Source organism: Salminus brasiliensis, chromosome 20 (assembly GCF_030463535.1).
Source record: "Salminus brasiliensis chromosome 20, fSalBra1.hap2, whole genome shotgun sequence".
Classification (NCBI taxonomy): Eukaryota; Metazoa; Chordata; class Actinopteri; order Characiformes; family Bryconidae; genus Salminus; species Salminus brasiliensis.
The window spans coordinates 4395996-4411161 of record NC_132897.1 but is presented as its reverse complement, the minus strand read 5'-3'; the positions used below and the strand labels follow the sequence as shown (position 1 = coordinate 4411161).

General features: G+C 38.3%; 1 protein-coding gene across 2 annotated transcripts; it reads left to right on the top strand.

Moving 5' to 3' along the window:
- Nucleotides 1-886: 886 nt before the first annotated feature.
- Nucleotides 887-12654, top strand: LOC140542238 (uncharacterized). Of its 2 annotated transcripts, XM_072665130.1 has the most exons (5): nucleotides 887-956; nucleotides 6382-6675; nucleotides 9974-10063; nucleotides 10657-10676; nucleotides 12077-12654. In XM_072665130.1, exons 1-5 carry the CDS (start codon nucleotides 914-916, stop codon nucleotides 12122-12124), a joined length of 495 nt encoding a protein of 164 aa, XP_072521231.1. In that variant the 5' UTR covers nucleotides 887-913; the 3' UTR covers nucleotides 12125-12654. The 2 variants fall into 2 exon arrangements, with proteins under 2 accessions (XP_072521231.1, XP_072521232.1); XM_072665131.1 differs by lacking the exon at nucleotides 9974-10063.
- The last annotated feature ends 2512 nt before the right edge of the window (nucleotides 12655-15166 follow it).

Sequence of the window (15166 nt, the reverse complement as noted above, 5' to 3'; positions counted from 1 at the left end):
TTATGATTATGATGATGATGATGATGATGATTATTATTATTATTATTATTATTATTATTATTATTATTATTATCACTGCAGTTGTTTTCCACTTTGCCCTGTGTTTTAAGTGTCAGGTTACAATAAAAATATCATTGATAATAATAATAATAATAATAATAATAATAATAATAATAATAATAATCATCATCATCATCATCATCATCATAATAATAAGATGATGATGAATATTATTATTATTATTATTATTATATTAATAATGCAATCAATAAAATGACATTTTACAGTTATTTTCTTTACAAATAAGATTTGCATTTTAAAAAAAAAGTCAGTCAAAGAAACTCATTTTAAAATGTCAAGTTAAAATAATAAATAAATCCTTTATCCTTTATCAGAAGAAGTGGTTGAATAAACCGCGCTGAAGGAGTTGCTTTTGAGCACACATTAGTTAGACATTACTTTTTTTTTTATTAAATCTTTTAAGCTAATCTCTGTCCTAGATAAGACAGATTAGACTGAGTTCAGAATTGAGTTTAAAAAGGAAACATTAAACATGTATTATCTGCTCTACACGTGTGATAAGAGCAGATACGAATCCAGACACACACCAGACTGAAAAACAAACCACAATGGGGCCAAAATGCAGAACTCCAGTCATTTCATGTGCTGCCATAAATAAACGCATGCATGCAGCAGATGAAGGCAGAATGCATGAACGTATGGCAGAGTTGACCTCTGACACAAGCAGAGTCCAGTGAGAGGAGCAGTGGGTCATTTTCCTATTAAAGAGAGAAAATATAACTGAGGGCCTGTGGGTGCGACTTCCTGTCATCTTCACTTCCTAAAAGCTTCTCTGGTATAAAGTAAGAGCAGAAGTGTAGTTCATCAGAGTTCGACTTCAGCTCTGTCTAAAATGCTCCTGTTAACTTTAGCAGCCCTGCTTTTCGTCGTCACAGGTAAGGAACTGCGTAACATTGTGGATATGATTAGAAATGACTCTGGGATCAATTTCTTAACTAACTGACTTGTCTTGAGTTAAAAGCAAAGAAATTCTGCCTGTAAAAGGTTTCTTTAGTCGACTACATTTCATTGGATATAAAACCAGGTTCTGTAAAAGATGCTATAACATAGTTGTTGTTGTTTTTGTTTTTTTTTGGGGGGGGATGTTTAAAGACTACTTACTTAAATCTATGGTTTAGTTTTTGGTGCAAAGCAAAGCCAACTCATAACAATTCTATTTTGTTTGTAACTAAACAGGTTGTTTTTACTAAGTAAATAATTCTATTACTGAAACCTTTTATTTTTATTACATTAAACTCTATATTTCACTTCTCTAACAAGCAAAAATAATTTTAAAATATTTTGAAGTGGTCAATTATGTTTATATATTTTATTTACCCCCAAAACTATTTTCACTACAGTTTATTAACTGTTTTTTTTTTTTAATATAATGATACACCCTAAATATAAAGCTGGATCACTATCACTCATCAAATTAATAACGATTGTACTTTTATTCAATAATAATTTTATATTATAGATTATAGATGGTAGATTATACGTCCTTAAGATAGACAACAGAAGGCATCTTTAATATTGATATTTTTGGGAACACCACAGTCAACAGATATATTATTATAATAATATATATAATATTATTATAGATAAATGATCATTAATAGTCTGTATTTATCTGTTTACAGCAATGTTTTAACCCTTTTCACCCAGGCCACACTTCAGTTCTTCAGTACTCTCATGGATACATTACTGCAACAATTAGCATCATTTTCACAAACCCTAAGACCGAACCCTGTGGGACGCCACTGAATGTGCTAAACGGTTACCAAATATTTCACTTCCTGCATTAGGACTAATATCTAAATAATAAAAAATAATAGAAGGGTTTTGGTGTTTTATTCCCTGTTTTTGTGATTTGTTTTCTTTAATTAATTATATAAAGCACTTTTAATTGCCTGTGTGAAATGTCCTTTAGAAATAAACTTGCATTTTTTGCATTTAAAAACATGGAGATCAGATATTGAGGCAGATAACTTATTAATACGTCTAAAAGATTAAAAGAAAATATCAAACAGAAGCAAATACAATATGATTACAGATCCAATCAGAATAAGAAATAAAGATAACTAAATAATTAGATTAAAAGTGTCTCTAAAATACAAAGAAGACAGTAAAAGAAGATATATTAAAACTAAGACTATATGTACTAAAAGTGCTATGAAAAATGTTAGCAAAGTGTGAGAGGTCGGCTCATCTGTATCAAAACATGTATTTAAAAACAGCTACATTTGAGACACATCTGAGACTATTCTGGATATTAATGTTCGCATAACGTCGTAATTGTCAATATTTTATGAATTATCCTGCAAATCACATCCAGTCCTGCTCATTATGGATACATTTCTTAATAATTTACAATTTACAATTTTTATAGTAAGAATAAGTAACTTACAGGTTCCTTTTGTATTGAATTAAACACAACAAACAATACATGGCTTTTCCGTTATGAATGTTTACATATTATAACAAACTGTATCTGCAGAAGTTTCACTCAAGGTCTTTGAGATTTGATTGACAGTATTGCATTGTTTACAATAAGCACTACTTTATTACTATACTATATTACTATATTTTTCTATATTTCTATTTCTACTCAAAGAATTTTTTTTATTAAAAAGAAATGTAGTTTAATCATAACTTTTATTTTAGGTTAGCTTATTTTAATTAATTAGCTTATTTAAATAATCAACATATAAGATAAGATAATCCTTTATTAGTCCCACATTGGGGAAATTCTCAGTGTCACAGCAAAAAAGGGATAGCAAGACACGAAGATACGCAAAAACATAGATAAATTACCACTATATACACGATTGAAATAATAGAAGTAAAAAAAATGTAAAAACAATAACAATATTATTTACAGATTATTTATAGATAATATTCAAGTAAACATTGAGTAATATTGTTCATTTTAAATTATATAATATAATAATATAATTATTAACTAATAACTAATAACTAATTATTATTACTAACAATTTTAGCCAAATCTCCAGTAATCTCCCCATCACATGTAATGATCCCAACACTGGAAGGATGAGGACTAACATCCGATACATGCTCAACCAGCCACCGCCGTGCACATCCGTGCCAGCCAGCATCACACTGAAGCCATCCACCCACCCGGAGAGAGCCAGACCAGCTGTGCTCTCCTAGGCTCCGGCTGCTGATGGCAGGCCTTAGTACTTAGTCCGCTGCTAGAGTCAAAAACTAAAACATCTACTCAAGTACTGATTGCATACGTCCTGTGCAAAAGTTTGGGCACCCAAAACTTCCATTTGGCAAAGGTCTGCAGTGGCTCAGTGGTTAAAACACTGGGTTATTGATCACAGGCATATGGGTTCAATTTGTAGGTCCACTAATCTTTCACTGTTGGGCCCTTAAGCAAGGCCCCCTTGCTGTAATATTGTGGACCCACCTCTCTGTATATCTGTAATATCTGGACCCACATTTGTAAGCAGTATTAGTACTGTAGGGTTGTTACTGGTGGCCCCTACCTTGTCAATATTGGGCTAATTGTCATATTTGTATCGTTTTATGTTGTTCCTGATGACTTTGATTAAATTATATGAGGAATATCCAAATTACTTCGAACATGCACACCCAAAAAGAGTACTGAGAGTTAGCATAGCATTATGCTCTTAACTACGGGTTGGAATAATAAACAGTGCAAACCAGTAGGCTAAACCTTATAGTGGTCTATGGCTATTACAGGTTACACAGGTGGATTTATTATTTATGGTACAGAATGGTACACAGTTACATGATAAAGTTGGATAATGAATAAAGTAATGAGGCTATGCCGCAGATAGAAGAGGAAATACCATATAATAATAGGGTATATACACCTATGAATAATACAACCTATAAAATGTATGGGAAAGGTTATAGTGAGTACAGAAAAAGAGAGAGAGGGCGAGAGAGGGCAAGAGAGAGAGAGAGACAGGGCGAGGGGCTAGCGTCCAAACCCTCTGGGTTTCTCTCTCTGAGATCCTGACCTCATTCATTGACCAGATCTTCTCCACAAGTGCTTCTACTACAGTATAATGCACTTCTTCAAAAAAACATACGACCGACTTGAGCTCAGACTGAGGATCACAGACAAGTACAGGGTTTAAATTTGGATGACCTACAGCAAACTGAGATAACTTACCCTGTGACAGACTTCCTCTGTAGCATTTAACACACACACACACACACACACACACACACACACACACACACACATACACACACACACACACATATATATATATACTGAGAAATGAGGATATTTTTGGAGGCGGTCTCGTGTGTGGCTGCACTGCTCGGGAACTTTCTGCAAAAAAGCTAAAACACACTTAGTGAAAAAGACACAGTGGACAAAACAGAAACAGAAAGTAGGCAGCCAAAAAAAAGACAGCCAATGAGACGAAAGAAAGAGAGAGAGAGAAGAACGAGGAAAACGAAAGAAGGAAAAAAAGACATAGAGGACAAAAAGAAATATAGACAGAATAAAGAAAAGATAAGAAAGACAGAAAAACAGACAGAAGGAAAAAAATACAGACAGAAACAAAGAAAGGAAGGACAGAAGGAGGGAAGGACGGAAGCAAGGAGGGATAGAAGGAAGTACAGAAACAGGGAAGGAAGTAAGTAAGGAAGGAAGTAAGTAAGGAAGGACAGAAGTAAGGAAGGAGGGACAGAAGGAAGGACGGAAGTAGGGAAGGAGAGATGGAAGGAGGGAAGGAAGGATGGGAGGAAGTAAGGACAGAAGGAGAGAAGGAAGGACAGAAGGAAGGACAGAAAGAGGGAAGGGAGGAGGGAAGGAAGGACAGAGGTAGGGAAGGAGGGACAGAAGGAAGGAAGGACAGAAGGAAGGACAAAAGGAAAGAAGGACAGAATGAGGGAAGGAGGGACAGAAGGAAGGAAGGAAGGACAGAAGGAGGGAAGGTATGACGGAAGGAGGGACGGAAGAACAGAAGGAGGGACGGAAGGTAGGAAGGACGGAAGGAGGGACGGAAGGACGGAAGGAGGGATGGAAGGAAAGAAGGAGGGACGGAAGGAAGGAAGGACGGAAGGAGGGATGGAAGGAAAGAAGGACAGAAGTAGGGAAGGAGGGATGGGAGGAAAGAAGGACAGAAGTAGGGAAGGAAGGATGGGAGGAAAGAAGGAAGGAAGGACAGAAGGAGGGAAGGAAGGGCAGAAGGTAGGAAGGGCAGAAGGAGGGAAGGACAACAGGAGGGAAGGAAGGACAGAAGGAAGGAAAAAAGAAGGAAGGAAAAAAGAAGACAGTAGATAAAAGAATGGAAGGACAGACAGATGAATGGAGGCAGGGAGGAGAAAAGAGGGGACAGAAGGCAGGAGAAGGTATACATAATCGATGGAAGGAAGGAAGTGGAGAAAGGTAGAAGACAGTAGTCATAAAAGAAGAAAGGAAGAAAGGACAAAGAGCGGGAGGGGTGACAAAGGGAGGAAGGAAGAAAGGGTGGAAGGGAGGGAGTGGGAGGCAGAGAGTAATTAAAGAAGGAAACAGTAGAGATTAACTAAGGAAGGAAAGAAAGACAAAAGAAAAGAAGGACGAAAGGAAGGGGACAGTAGACATAAACAAAAAAAGGAAAGAAGGGAGGAAGGAAGGAATGGAGGCAGGGAGGGGGGGAGGCAGGGAGAAAGACATAAACGAAGGAAGGAAGGATGGAAGAGAAGGAAGAAGAAAGGAATGCCAGAAGGAAGACAAACAAAAGAAGGAAAGAAGGAAGGAAGGCAGGGAGGAAGGAAGGAAGGAGACAGTAGACATATACAAAAGAAGGACAGAAGGAAGGAAGGAATGGAGGCAGGGAGGAAGGAAGGAAGGAGACAGTAGACATAAACAAAAGAAGGAAGGAAGGAAGTGAGGCAGGGAGGGGGGAGGCAGGAAGGACGGAAGGAGACAGTAGACATAAACAAATGAAGGAAAGATGGAAGAGTGGGAGGAAAGAATGCCAGAAGGAAGGAGACAGTAGACATAAACGAAGGAAGGGAGGCAGGGAGGGGGAGGCAGAAAGGAGGAAGGACGGAAGGAGACAGTAGACATGAAAGAAAGAAATGGAGGCAGGGAGGAAGGAAGGAGACAGTAGACATAAAGTGAGGCAGGGAGGGGGGAGGCAGAAAGGAGGAAGGATGGAAGGAGACAGAAGACATAAATGAAGAAAAGGAACAAAGGAAGGAAGGAATGAGACAGACAAAAAGAATAAAATACAGACCAAAAAAAGTAGCCCCAAAAATGCTTCCACTGTTTTAAATAAAATAACCTTTTTAGCTAAGAGTGACCGCTGTGCTCCACAGGTGTGTGTGAAGGCCAGTACAGGCAGAAGCTGACCTGCCCCTACACTTCAAGTCAGAAGAACATGGACAGGGTGTGGTGTAAGAGGGACGACATGAGGCAGCATTGCTGCACCGGCTTCACCTTCCGAACAGGGAACGCCCAGCTGGCGGACCACAGCCTGAGCGTGCAGGACAACGGCCAGTCCTTCGTTGTGTCCGTGAGCAGCCTGCCCCTGGGCGACGGGGTGTACTGGTGCGGCCTGAGGAACGGCACGGACATCATCATCAAACTGGCCGAGAGTCAGCTCTACTCCGGTGAGTCTGCAGCCTCTTCAGCCTCTTACTCCACTGTTTTTGCTGTTTGCTGGCCAGGGTGGACACAGCACAAGCTGTCCTGTGACAAACCAAACAGAGTACCTCTGCCCTCGTAGATTATTTACTCAAGGAAAAGTAGAAATTACTCTGATCTGTCAGATTAATATATCATGACAAAGGCCACAGTACCTAAAATGATGGCGCCCTCTGAAATGACATAAAATAAATAAATAAAATAAACATGGATTTTTCTATAACGAGAAAGACTTGAGATAATTATCTTGGGATAATTAAATAAATAAATAAAAAATTCTGCTCAGAAAACCACCTGACATTTTTCTTCTCAAATTCATTATCTTGAGATAATTTGATTGAATTATTAACTAAAAAATTGTTATTGAATTATCTTGAAATTATCTAGAAATAATCACAATAATTATATAATAATTAGTTCATCTAAATCTTTTCTGTATTTTTATCAAGATAATTATCTTAAAGATAATTAAATTAAAAAAGTGCTTAGAAAACACTGAAATTGCTAATTGTCTTGGGCTAATTCTCTTTGAATAATTATCTCAAGATAATTGTCCATTATCTTGGGATCACTTCTACTAATTTTCTCATGATAATTAAATTTTCATTTAAATCAATCAAATGAACTTTCTTTAATTTTAATTAAAGACTTAAATATAATTATCTTGGGATAATTGTTATATCCTTGCCCTGTGTTATGCCTTTCCTGGTTACTTTGTGTTTTTTCCTCTATCTGTTAGTTTTGTTTGTCATGCCCTCTTCAGCACAGGGCTGTTAACCCCTGTCAGGTGGGCCTCGTTAGTGTCCGTCTATATGCACTCCCTTTGTTTCAGCGGCCCTTTGTCTGTTGTTGTGAGTCTCTATAAGTCACCTGTGACATGATTGTCTCAGGATAATTATCTCAAATAAAGTTTAGCCTCCACCTAAACTAACCTAAATCTACCCTACACCTCACCCTAAACTACCACACCTAAACCCAATTCTACTCTACACCTCAACCCAAACCTAATTCTAACCTAATCCTAAACTACCACACCTAAGACCAATTCCAACCTATACCTCAACCTAAACCACCACACCTAAACCTAGTTCTAAACTACCACACCTAAACCCAATTCCAACTTTAACCTAAACTACACCTCAACCTAAACCCAATTCTTACCTAATCCTAAACCACCACACCTAAACATAATCCTAAACTACCACACCTAAGACCAATTCCAATCTATACCTCAACCTAAACCACCACACCTAAACTTAGTTCTAAACTACCACACCTAAATCCAATTCTAATCTACACCTCAACCTAAACCTAATTCTAACCTAATCCTAAACTACCACACCTAAACCAAATTCTAACCTAAATCCAATTCTACTCTACAACTCAACCTAAACCTAATTCTAACCTAATCCTAAACTTCCTAACCTAAACCCAATTCTAACCTTAACCTAAACTACACCTCAACCTAAACCCAATTCTAACCTTAACCTAAACTACACCTCAACCTAAACCCAATTCTTACCTAATCCTAAACTTCCTCACCTAAACCTAATTCTAACCTAAATCCAATTCTACTCTACACCTCAACCTAAACCAAATTCTAACCTAATCCTAAACTACCACACCTAAACCCAATTCCAACCTATACCTCAACCTAAACCACCACACCTAAACCCAATTCTACCCTACACCTCACCCTAAACTACCACACCTAAACCTAATTCTACTCTACACCTCAACCTAAACTACCACACCTAAAATTAGTTCTAAACTACCACACCTAAACCCAATTCTACTCTACACCTCAACCTAAACTACCACACCTAAACCCAATTCCAACCTATACCTCAACCTAAACCACCACACCTAAACCCAATTCCAACCTATACCTCAACCTAAACCACCACACCTAAACTTAGTTCTAAACTACCACACCTAAACCCAATTCTTAACCTAAACTACACACCACACCTAAACCCAATTCCAACCTATACCTCAACCTAAACCACCACACCTAAACTTAGTTCTAAACTACCACACCTAAACCCAATTCTTAACCTAAACTACACCTCAACCTAAACCCAATTCTTACCTAATCCTAAATGTCCTCACCTAAACCTAATTCTAACCTAAATCCAATTCTACTCTACACCTCAACCTAAACCTATTTCTAACCTAATCCTAAACTACCACACCTAAACCCAATTCCAACCTATACCTCAACCTAAACCACCACACCTATACCTAGTTCTAAACTACCACACCTAAACCCAATTCCAACCTATACCTCAACCTAAACTACCACACCTAAACATAATCCTAAACTTCCACACCTAAACCCAATTCCAACCTATACCTCAACCTAAACCACCACACCTAAACCTAGTTCTAAACTACCACACCTAAACCCAATTCTAACCTTAACCTAAACTACAATTCTTACCTAATCCTAAATTTCCTCACCTAAACCTAATTCTCAATGTAAGTCAACTTACATCCCGCATCTCATCATCGCCCAGCTGTGACATGATTGTTTCAGGATAATTATCTTGGGACAATTATTAACAATGAAAAAAATTGAGATAATAATTAATATACCAGTAGTGTTTCTGCTCAGTGGGGATGATCAATGTCTTTATGTAAATAATTATTCAGAGAAAATGACCTTGGGATAATCAAAATAATCATCTCAAACAAAAAATTCTCTCTTCTCCAATTATTTCAATATAATTATAAATAATTAATCTGAGACCAACTAACATCAGTACCTAAAAAGTATCTCAGGATAATCATTAATAATTGTTTTGGGGTAATACTGTAATTATATTGCGAAAAAAATAGGCCTGAGAAATCCCAGGATAATTATCTCAAGATAATTGGATAATATCTCAAGATAAATATCCCATTCTCTGTGATGTCTTTGAAATCATCTGGAGAGATCCAGAACTAATCAACCCTCATCACTAGATGACCTCACTCACACTCATCTAATGGCAAAATACAATCATGAATGCCCTCACAGCAATGTTCCACCATGCAGCGTAGAGGCTGTCACTGCAGCAAAGAGGAGCAAAATTAATAATGACTACCCTTGCATTTCATGCAGAACCTTGCATGAGCAGGTGTCTGCAAACATTTGGACGGTTTGTGTGCTTCTAATCATTTCCGTCACCCTGAATGACCGATCTGTTGACCAGTCATTTAAGGCTCTGGATCAGACGTGTTTCAGAAGTGACCAGATGATGAGATCTGATTCTTTTGCAGTTCCTGGGGGCTTCATATGGGACATCCTTCGCTGGGTTTTGTTCCTCCTGCTGCTGCTGGCAGTGGCTGTAACATGCATCTATTCCAACAGTGAGTATGTGGTTCCTGCAGCTTGCAACAGGAGAGGATACACTGCATGTCCAAATGTTTGTGGACACCCCCCCCCCTCCCCTCTGCATTCAGATGTTCAAATGCACACACATGGCTTGTCTAGTCCTTCAGACTAGAAGTACTGCCAGATGAATAGGATACCTACTGGCACCATGCCTAATGCCAAGCCTCCTGGAACTGTATTCTCTGGAATGATGGTGCTCCATCCAATCAAATCCTCACAGCAATCAGCAATGCTCCTGCAAAATCTATTAGAAAGCCTTCTTCCCTGGACAGTAAAGACTATAACTCCAACAACAACAAAAAAACAGCAGGATTAACTCTAACTCTCTCTAAATGGCCCAATGAATTAGCAGGTGTCCCAATACTTTTGTCCATATAGTGCATGTGGCGTGAGCTGAGCGAAACCACAGCTGCTTAGCATCAGCTTATTTTGTGAGGCTAAAAAAGGGAACTGGCACTGCTGTTCAGCAGTAAACCACATGTACCATCTAGCAACGTTATTTTTTTCTTTACCTCAATGCTATACCCCACACTCAGCATCTAACACTGTACTGTCTCTCCTCTCGCAGGGAAATACGGCGGAGAAAAGGTAGGTTAACGTCTCCTGAAGCTCCTCTGTGTATGTAATAGCAAGAGTAAATGACCTCTTAGTATGCTGTATAAATACTGTAGACACCAGTGCTGTAGTTCTATCATTAATGTTTTATTCATTTTACTGTTTCTATGCTGTTTTGTGCTGCAGTTAAGAACCTCTATAAGGATTATATTTCTATGTAAAGCTGATATGTGGAATTAGTTCCAATTGTTCTAATCTAAACCTCAATCTAAACTACCACACCTAAACCCAATTCTAACCTAAACCTAACCTACACCTAATCCTAAACTACTACACCAAAACCCAATTCTAACCATAACCTAAACTACACCTAAAGCTAACCTATTATACCTAAACCCAGTTCTAACCTAAATCTAATCTATGCCTCACCCTAAACTACCACACCTAAACCCAATTCTAATCTACACCTCAACCTAAACTACCACACCTAAACCCAATTCTAACTTAAACCTAATTCTAATCTACACATCAACCTAAACTACCACACCTAAACCCAATTCTAATCTACACCTCACCCTATAAACTACCACACCTAAACCCAATTCTAATCTACACCTCAACCTAAACCTAATTCTAACCTAATCCTTAACCTCCACACTTAAACCAAATTCTAACCTAAAGCTAATTCTAACCTAATCCTAAACTACCACACTTAAACCTAATTCTAACCTAATCCTAAACTACCACACCTAAACCCAATTCTAACCTAATCCTTAACCTCCACACTTAAACCAAATTCTAACCTAAACCTAATTCTAATCTACACCTCAAACTAAACTACCACACCTAAACATAATCCTTACTCCACACCTAAACCCAATTCTAACCTTATCCTAAACTACACCTCAACCTAAACCCAATTCTAACCTAATCCTAAACTTCCTCACCTAAACCTAAAGTTTTACACTTAAACCCAATTCTAACCTACACTTAATTCCAACGTACACCTCAACCTAAGCACAATTCTAACCTAAATCTAATTCTAACCTTAACCTTAACCTAAACTACCACACCTAAACCAGACCTAAACTTACCCGAACCCTGAAGCTCGTACAGTTTCTGCAGGAGTTTCTATCTATTAATTCCCTGTTTAGAAGCTCTATACTGCAGAAAAGCAGAACACTGTGGCGCCGCTGTTTTCTCAATTCTTCTTCAAGAATATAACCAGCTGGCTTGTGTGTATTTGGCAAAACAGCGCCACCAGTGGACAGAATCTCCATTTGAAGTGCATCTAAGAACACAGTCTTTATGGAAGGTCATGAGACGTCTTAAGTAAAGTGACATGTTGAATGTGAAGGAAATGAAATATATTAGTGTATCTGATCATACAAATATAGTGTATGAATATCCTAATGTGTGTGTGTGTGTTTCAGAAGAGAGATACGCAGTATGAGAGCGTTATAGAAGAAAAACAGCGCTGAATACTCACCGAAGGAAGCGTGGAAGGACTGGTGTAGTGGAAGCAGATGCAGCTTAATCCTGGTCTACACAGGACTATCAACCAAGATCTTTGGTCCAGGACTTTCTTAAATACAGGTGCTTCAAAGGGTTCTTTAAGCAACGCCATAGAAGAACCACTGCTGGTTTCAGAAAGAACCATGTTTGCAATAGGTAGTGTGTGTGTGTGTGTGTGTGTGTGTGTGTGTGTGTGTGAATGTGAAGAACCTTAAAACTGGTAAATAACCTTTACATCAATGTTTACATCAAGGTTCCTTAGACCTTTCAGAGGTTCTTCACACTCACACACCTCATGAGAAATGATCTGTATCGCACAAGTATGATTGTGAGTGTGAGAAGAAAACTGCTTCAAGATTTTATAAATAATTCTATTATTTCTACTGTTTCTGTACTGTTATGGATTGCATTTATGAACCTCTATAACTGTTATGGGTGGAATGAGTCCCAATTTTATTTTATAATTAATTAATAAATGTGAGATATTGGTACATTACTATTGTATCAACCTGGTGTCAAGAGGAAATCGTAAATATGTGACTAAAAGGCGTTTCAGGATTCATACAGAATGAACTGAATATTGCACGTATTTGTCACTGTACAGTTTACACTGCACAGCGAAATGTGTCCCTTGCATTTAACCCATCTGTGGTAGCGAACATACACACATACACACACACACACACACACACACACACTAGTGCACTAGGGCCAGTAAGTACACACACACACACACCCAGAGCGGTGGGCAGCCAACTCCAGCGCCCGGGGAGCAGAGAAGGTAAAGGGCCTTGCTCAAGGGCCCAACAGCGGCAGCTTGCCGAGCCCGGGAATCGAACCCACAACCCTGTTATCGATAGCCCGCTGAGCCACCACTGCCCTTAATTATAGGGCATATACTCAAATTACAGATGCAGCTCAGACACACAGACACCAAATCATCTGAAAAGAGACTGGTACAAAGCTGCAGGTGTAATTGTATTACCTCAACCTAACCCTAAACTTCACCCAGTACACCTAACTCTAATACTAACCCAAATCTAAACTTCACCCAGTACACCTAACCCTAATACTAACCCAAATCTAAACTTCACCCACTACACCTAACCCTAATACTAACCCAAATCTAAACTTCACCCACTACATCTAACCCTAATACTAACCCAAATCTAAAACTTTACCCACTACACCTAACCCTAATACTAACCCAAATCTAAACTTCACCCACTACACCTAACCCTAATACTAACCCAAATCTAAACTTCACCCACAACACCTAACCCTAATACTAACCCAAATCTAAACTTCACCCACTACACCTAACCCTAATACTAACCCAAATCTAAACTTCACCCACTACACCTAACCCTAATACTAACCCAAATCTAAACTTCACCCACTACACCTAACCCTAATACTAACCCAAATCTAAACTTCACCCACTACACCTAACCCCAATACTAACCCAAATCTAAACTTCACCCACTACACCTAACCCTAATACTAACCCAAATCTAAAACTTCACCCACTACACCTAACCCTAATACTAACCCAAATCTAAACTTCACCCACTACACCTAACCCTAATACTAACCCAAATCTAAAACTTCACCCACTACACCTAACCCTAATACTAACCCAAATCTAAACTTCACCCACTACACCTAACCCTAATATTAACCCAAATCTAAACTTCACCCACTACACCTAACCCTAATACTAACCCAAATCTAAACTTCACCCACTACACCTAACCCTAATACTAACCCAAATCTAAACTTCACCCACTACACCTAACCCTAATACTAACCCAAATCTAAACTTCACCCACTACATCTAACCCTAATACTGACCCAAATCTAAACTTCACCTACAACATCTAAACCTACAAAACTTTAATCTAGTACCAACCTAAACATAACCTACAACACCTAAGCATAACCTACACCTCAACTTAACTATACCCAAACCTAAACTTAACCTACTACACCTAAACCTAATACTAACCCAAATCTAAACTTGTCCTACTACATCTAAACCTACAACATCTAAACCTAATAGCAACCTAAGCATAACCTACACCTTAACTTAACCTATTACACCCAAACCTATTACTAACCCAAACCTAAACTTCACCTACTACACCTAAACCTAATCCCAACCTTAATCTAACTTTACCCTACTTCACCTAAAACAAATTCTAACCTTAACCTACTACACCCAAACCTAATTCTAACCTAAACTTCACCTACTACACCTAAACCTAATTCTAACCATAACCTACTACACCCAAACCTAATCCCAACCTTGGTCTAACTTTACCCTACTTCACCTAAACCAAATTCTAATCTTAACCCACCCTAAACTTAACCTAACCTAATTCTAACCTTAACCTACTACACCCAAACCTAATACAAACCCAAACCTAAACTTAACGTACTACACCTAAACCTTCTGCACCTGAACCTAACCTACATCTCAAGCTAAACTTCCCCAAACCTTAAAATTCTTACAGTTTTTGTCCATTAATTCCCCGCTTAGAAGCTCCATAACAGAGAAAAGCAGAGTGCTGTAATGCTGCGGTTTGCTCAATGTTTCTTTAAGAGCATGACCTCAGTGCTCAGTGGTGTTACTCAGACCTTGATTAAGAAATTAGGCCTGAGGCAGGTCACCAATTCTAATTAGTAACTGTCGGCTTGATCAGATATCCAGGATTTTTACTCTGTGTGCGAATACTCATCAACCATGGGCTCCTCTAGGCAGCTGTCTTAAAATCGGGAGTAAAAAAAAAAAAGTAATCGCTGCACATAAAGCAGGAAAAGACTACAAAGAGATACCCAAGCGTTTTTAGCTTGCTGTTGCTAGGGTATGCAAAGTTATTGCGAAACAGCGTTTTGGGGAACTGTAGAGGACATTCAGACGATTCCACAATTCAGAGAAGTCACATAGACAAACCAAAACCTCAATCCGGCTTCCAAGAACCTGCATCAGTTCAGAGTTCAGCTGA

Excerpts from the sequence above, each read along its gene's own strand:
- LOC140542238 (XM_072665130.1), top strand. The coding sequence starts at position 914 with ATGCTCCTGTTAACTTTAGCAGCCCTGCTTTTCGTCGTCACAG. Across the intron at positions 957-6,381 it reads CCTGCTTTTCGTCGTCACAG|GTGTGTGTGAAGGCCAGTAC; the intron begins GTAAGGAACTGC and ends TGTGCTCCACAG. Across the intron at positions 10,064-10,656 it reads AACATGCATCTATTCCAACA|GGAAATACGGCGGAGAAAAG; the intron begins GTGAGTATGTGG and ends CTCCTCTCGCAG.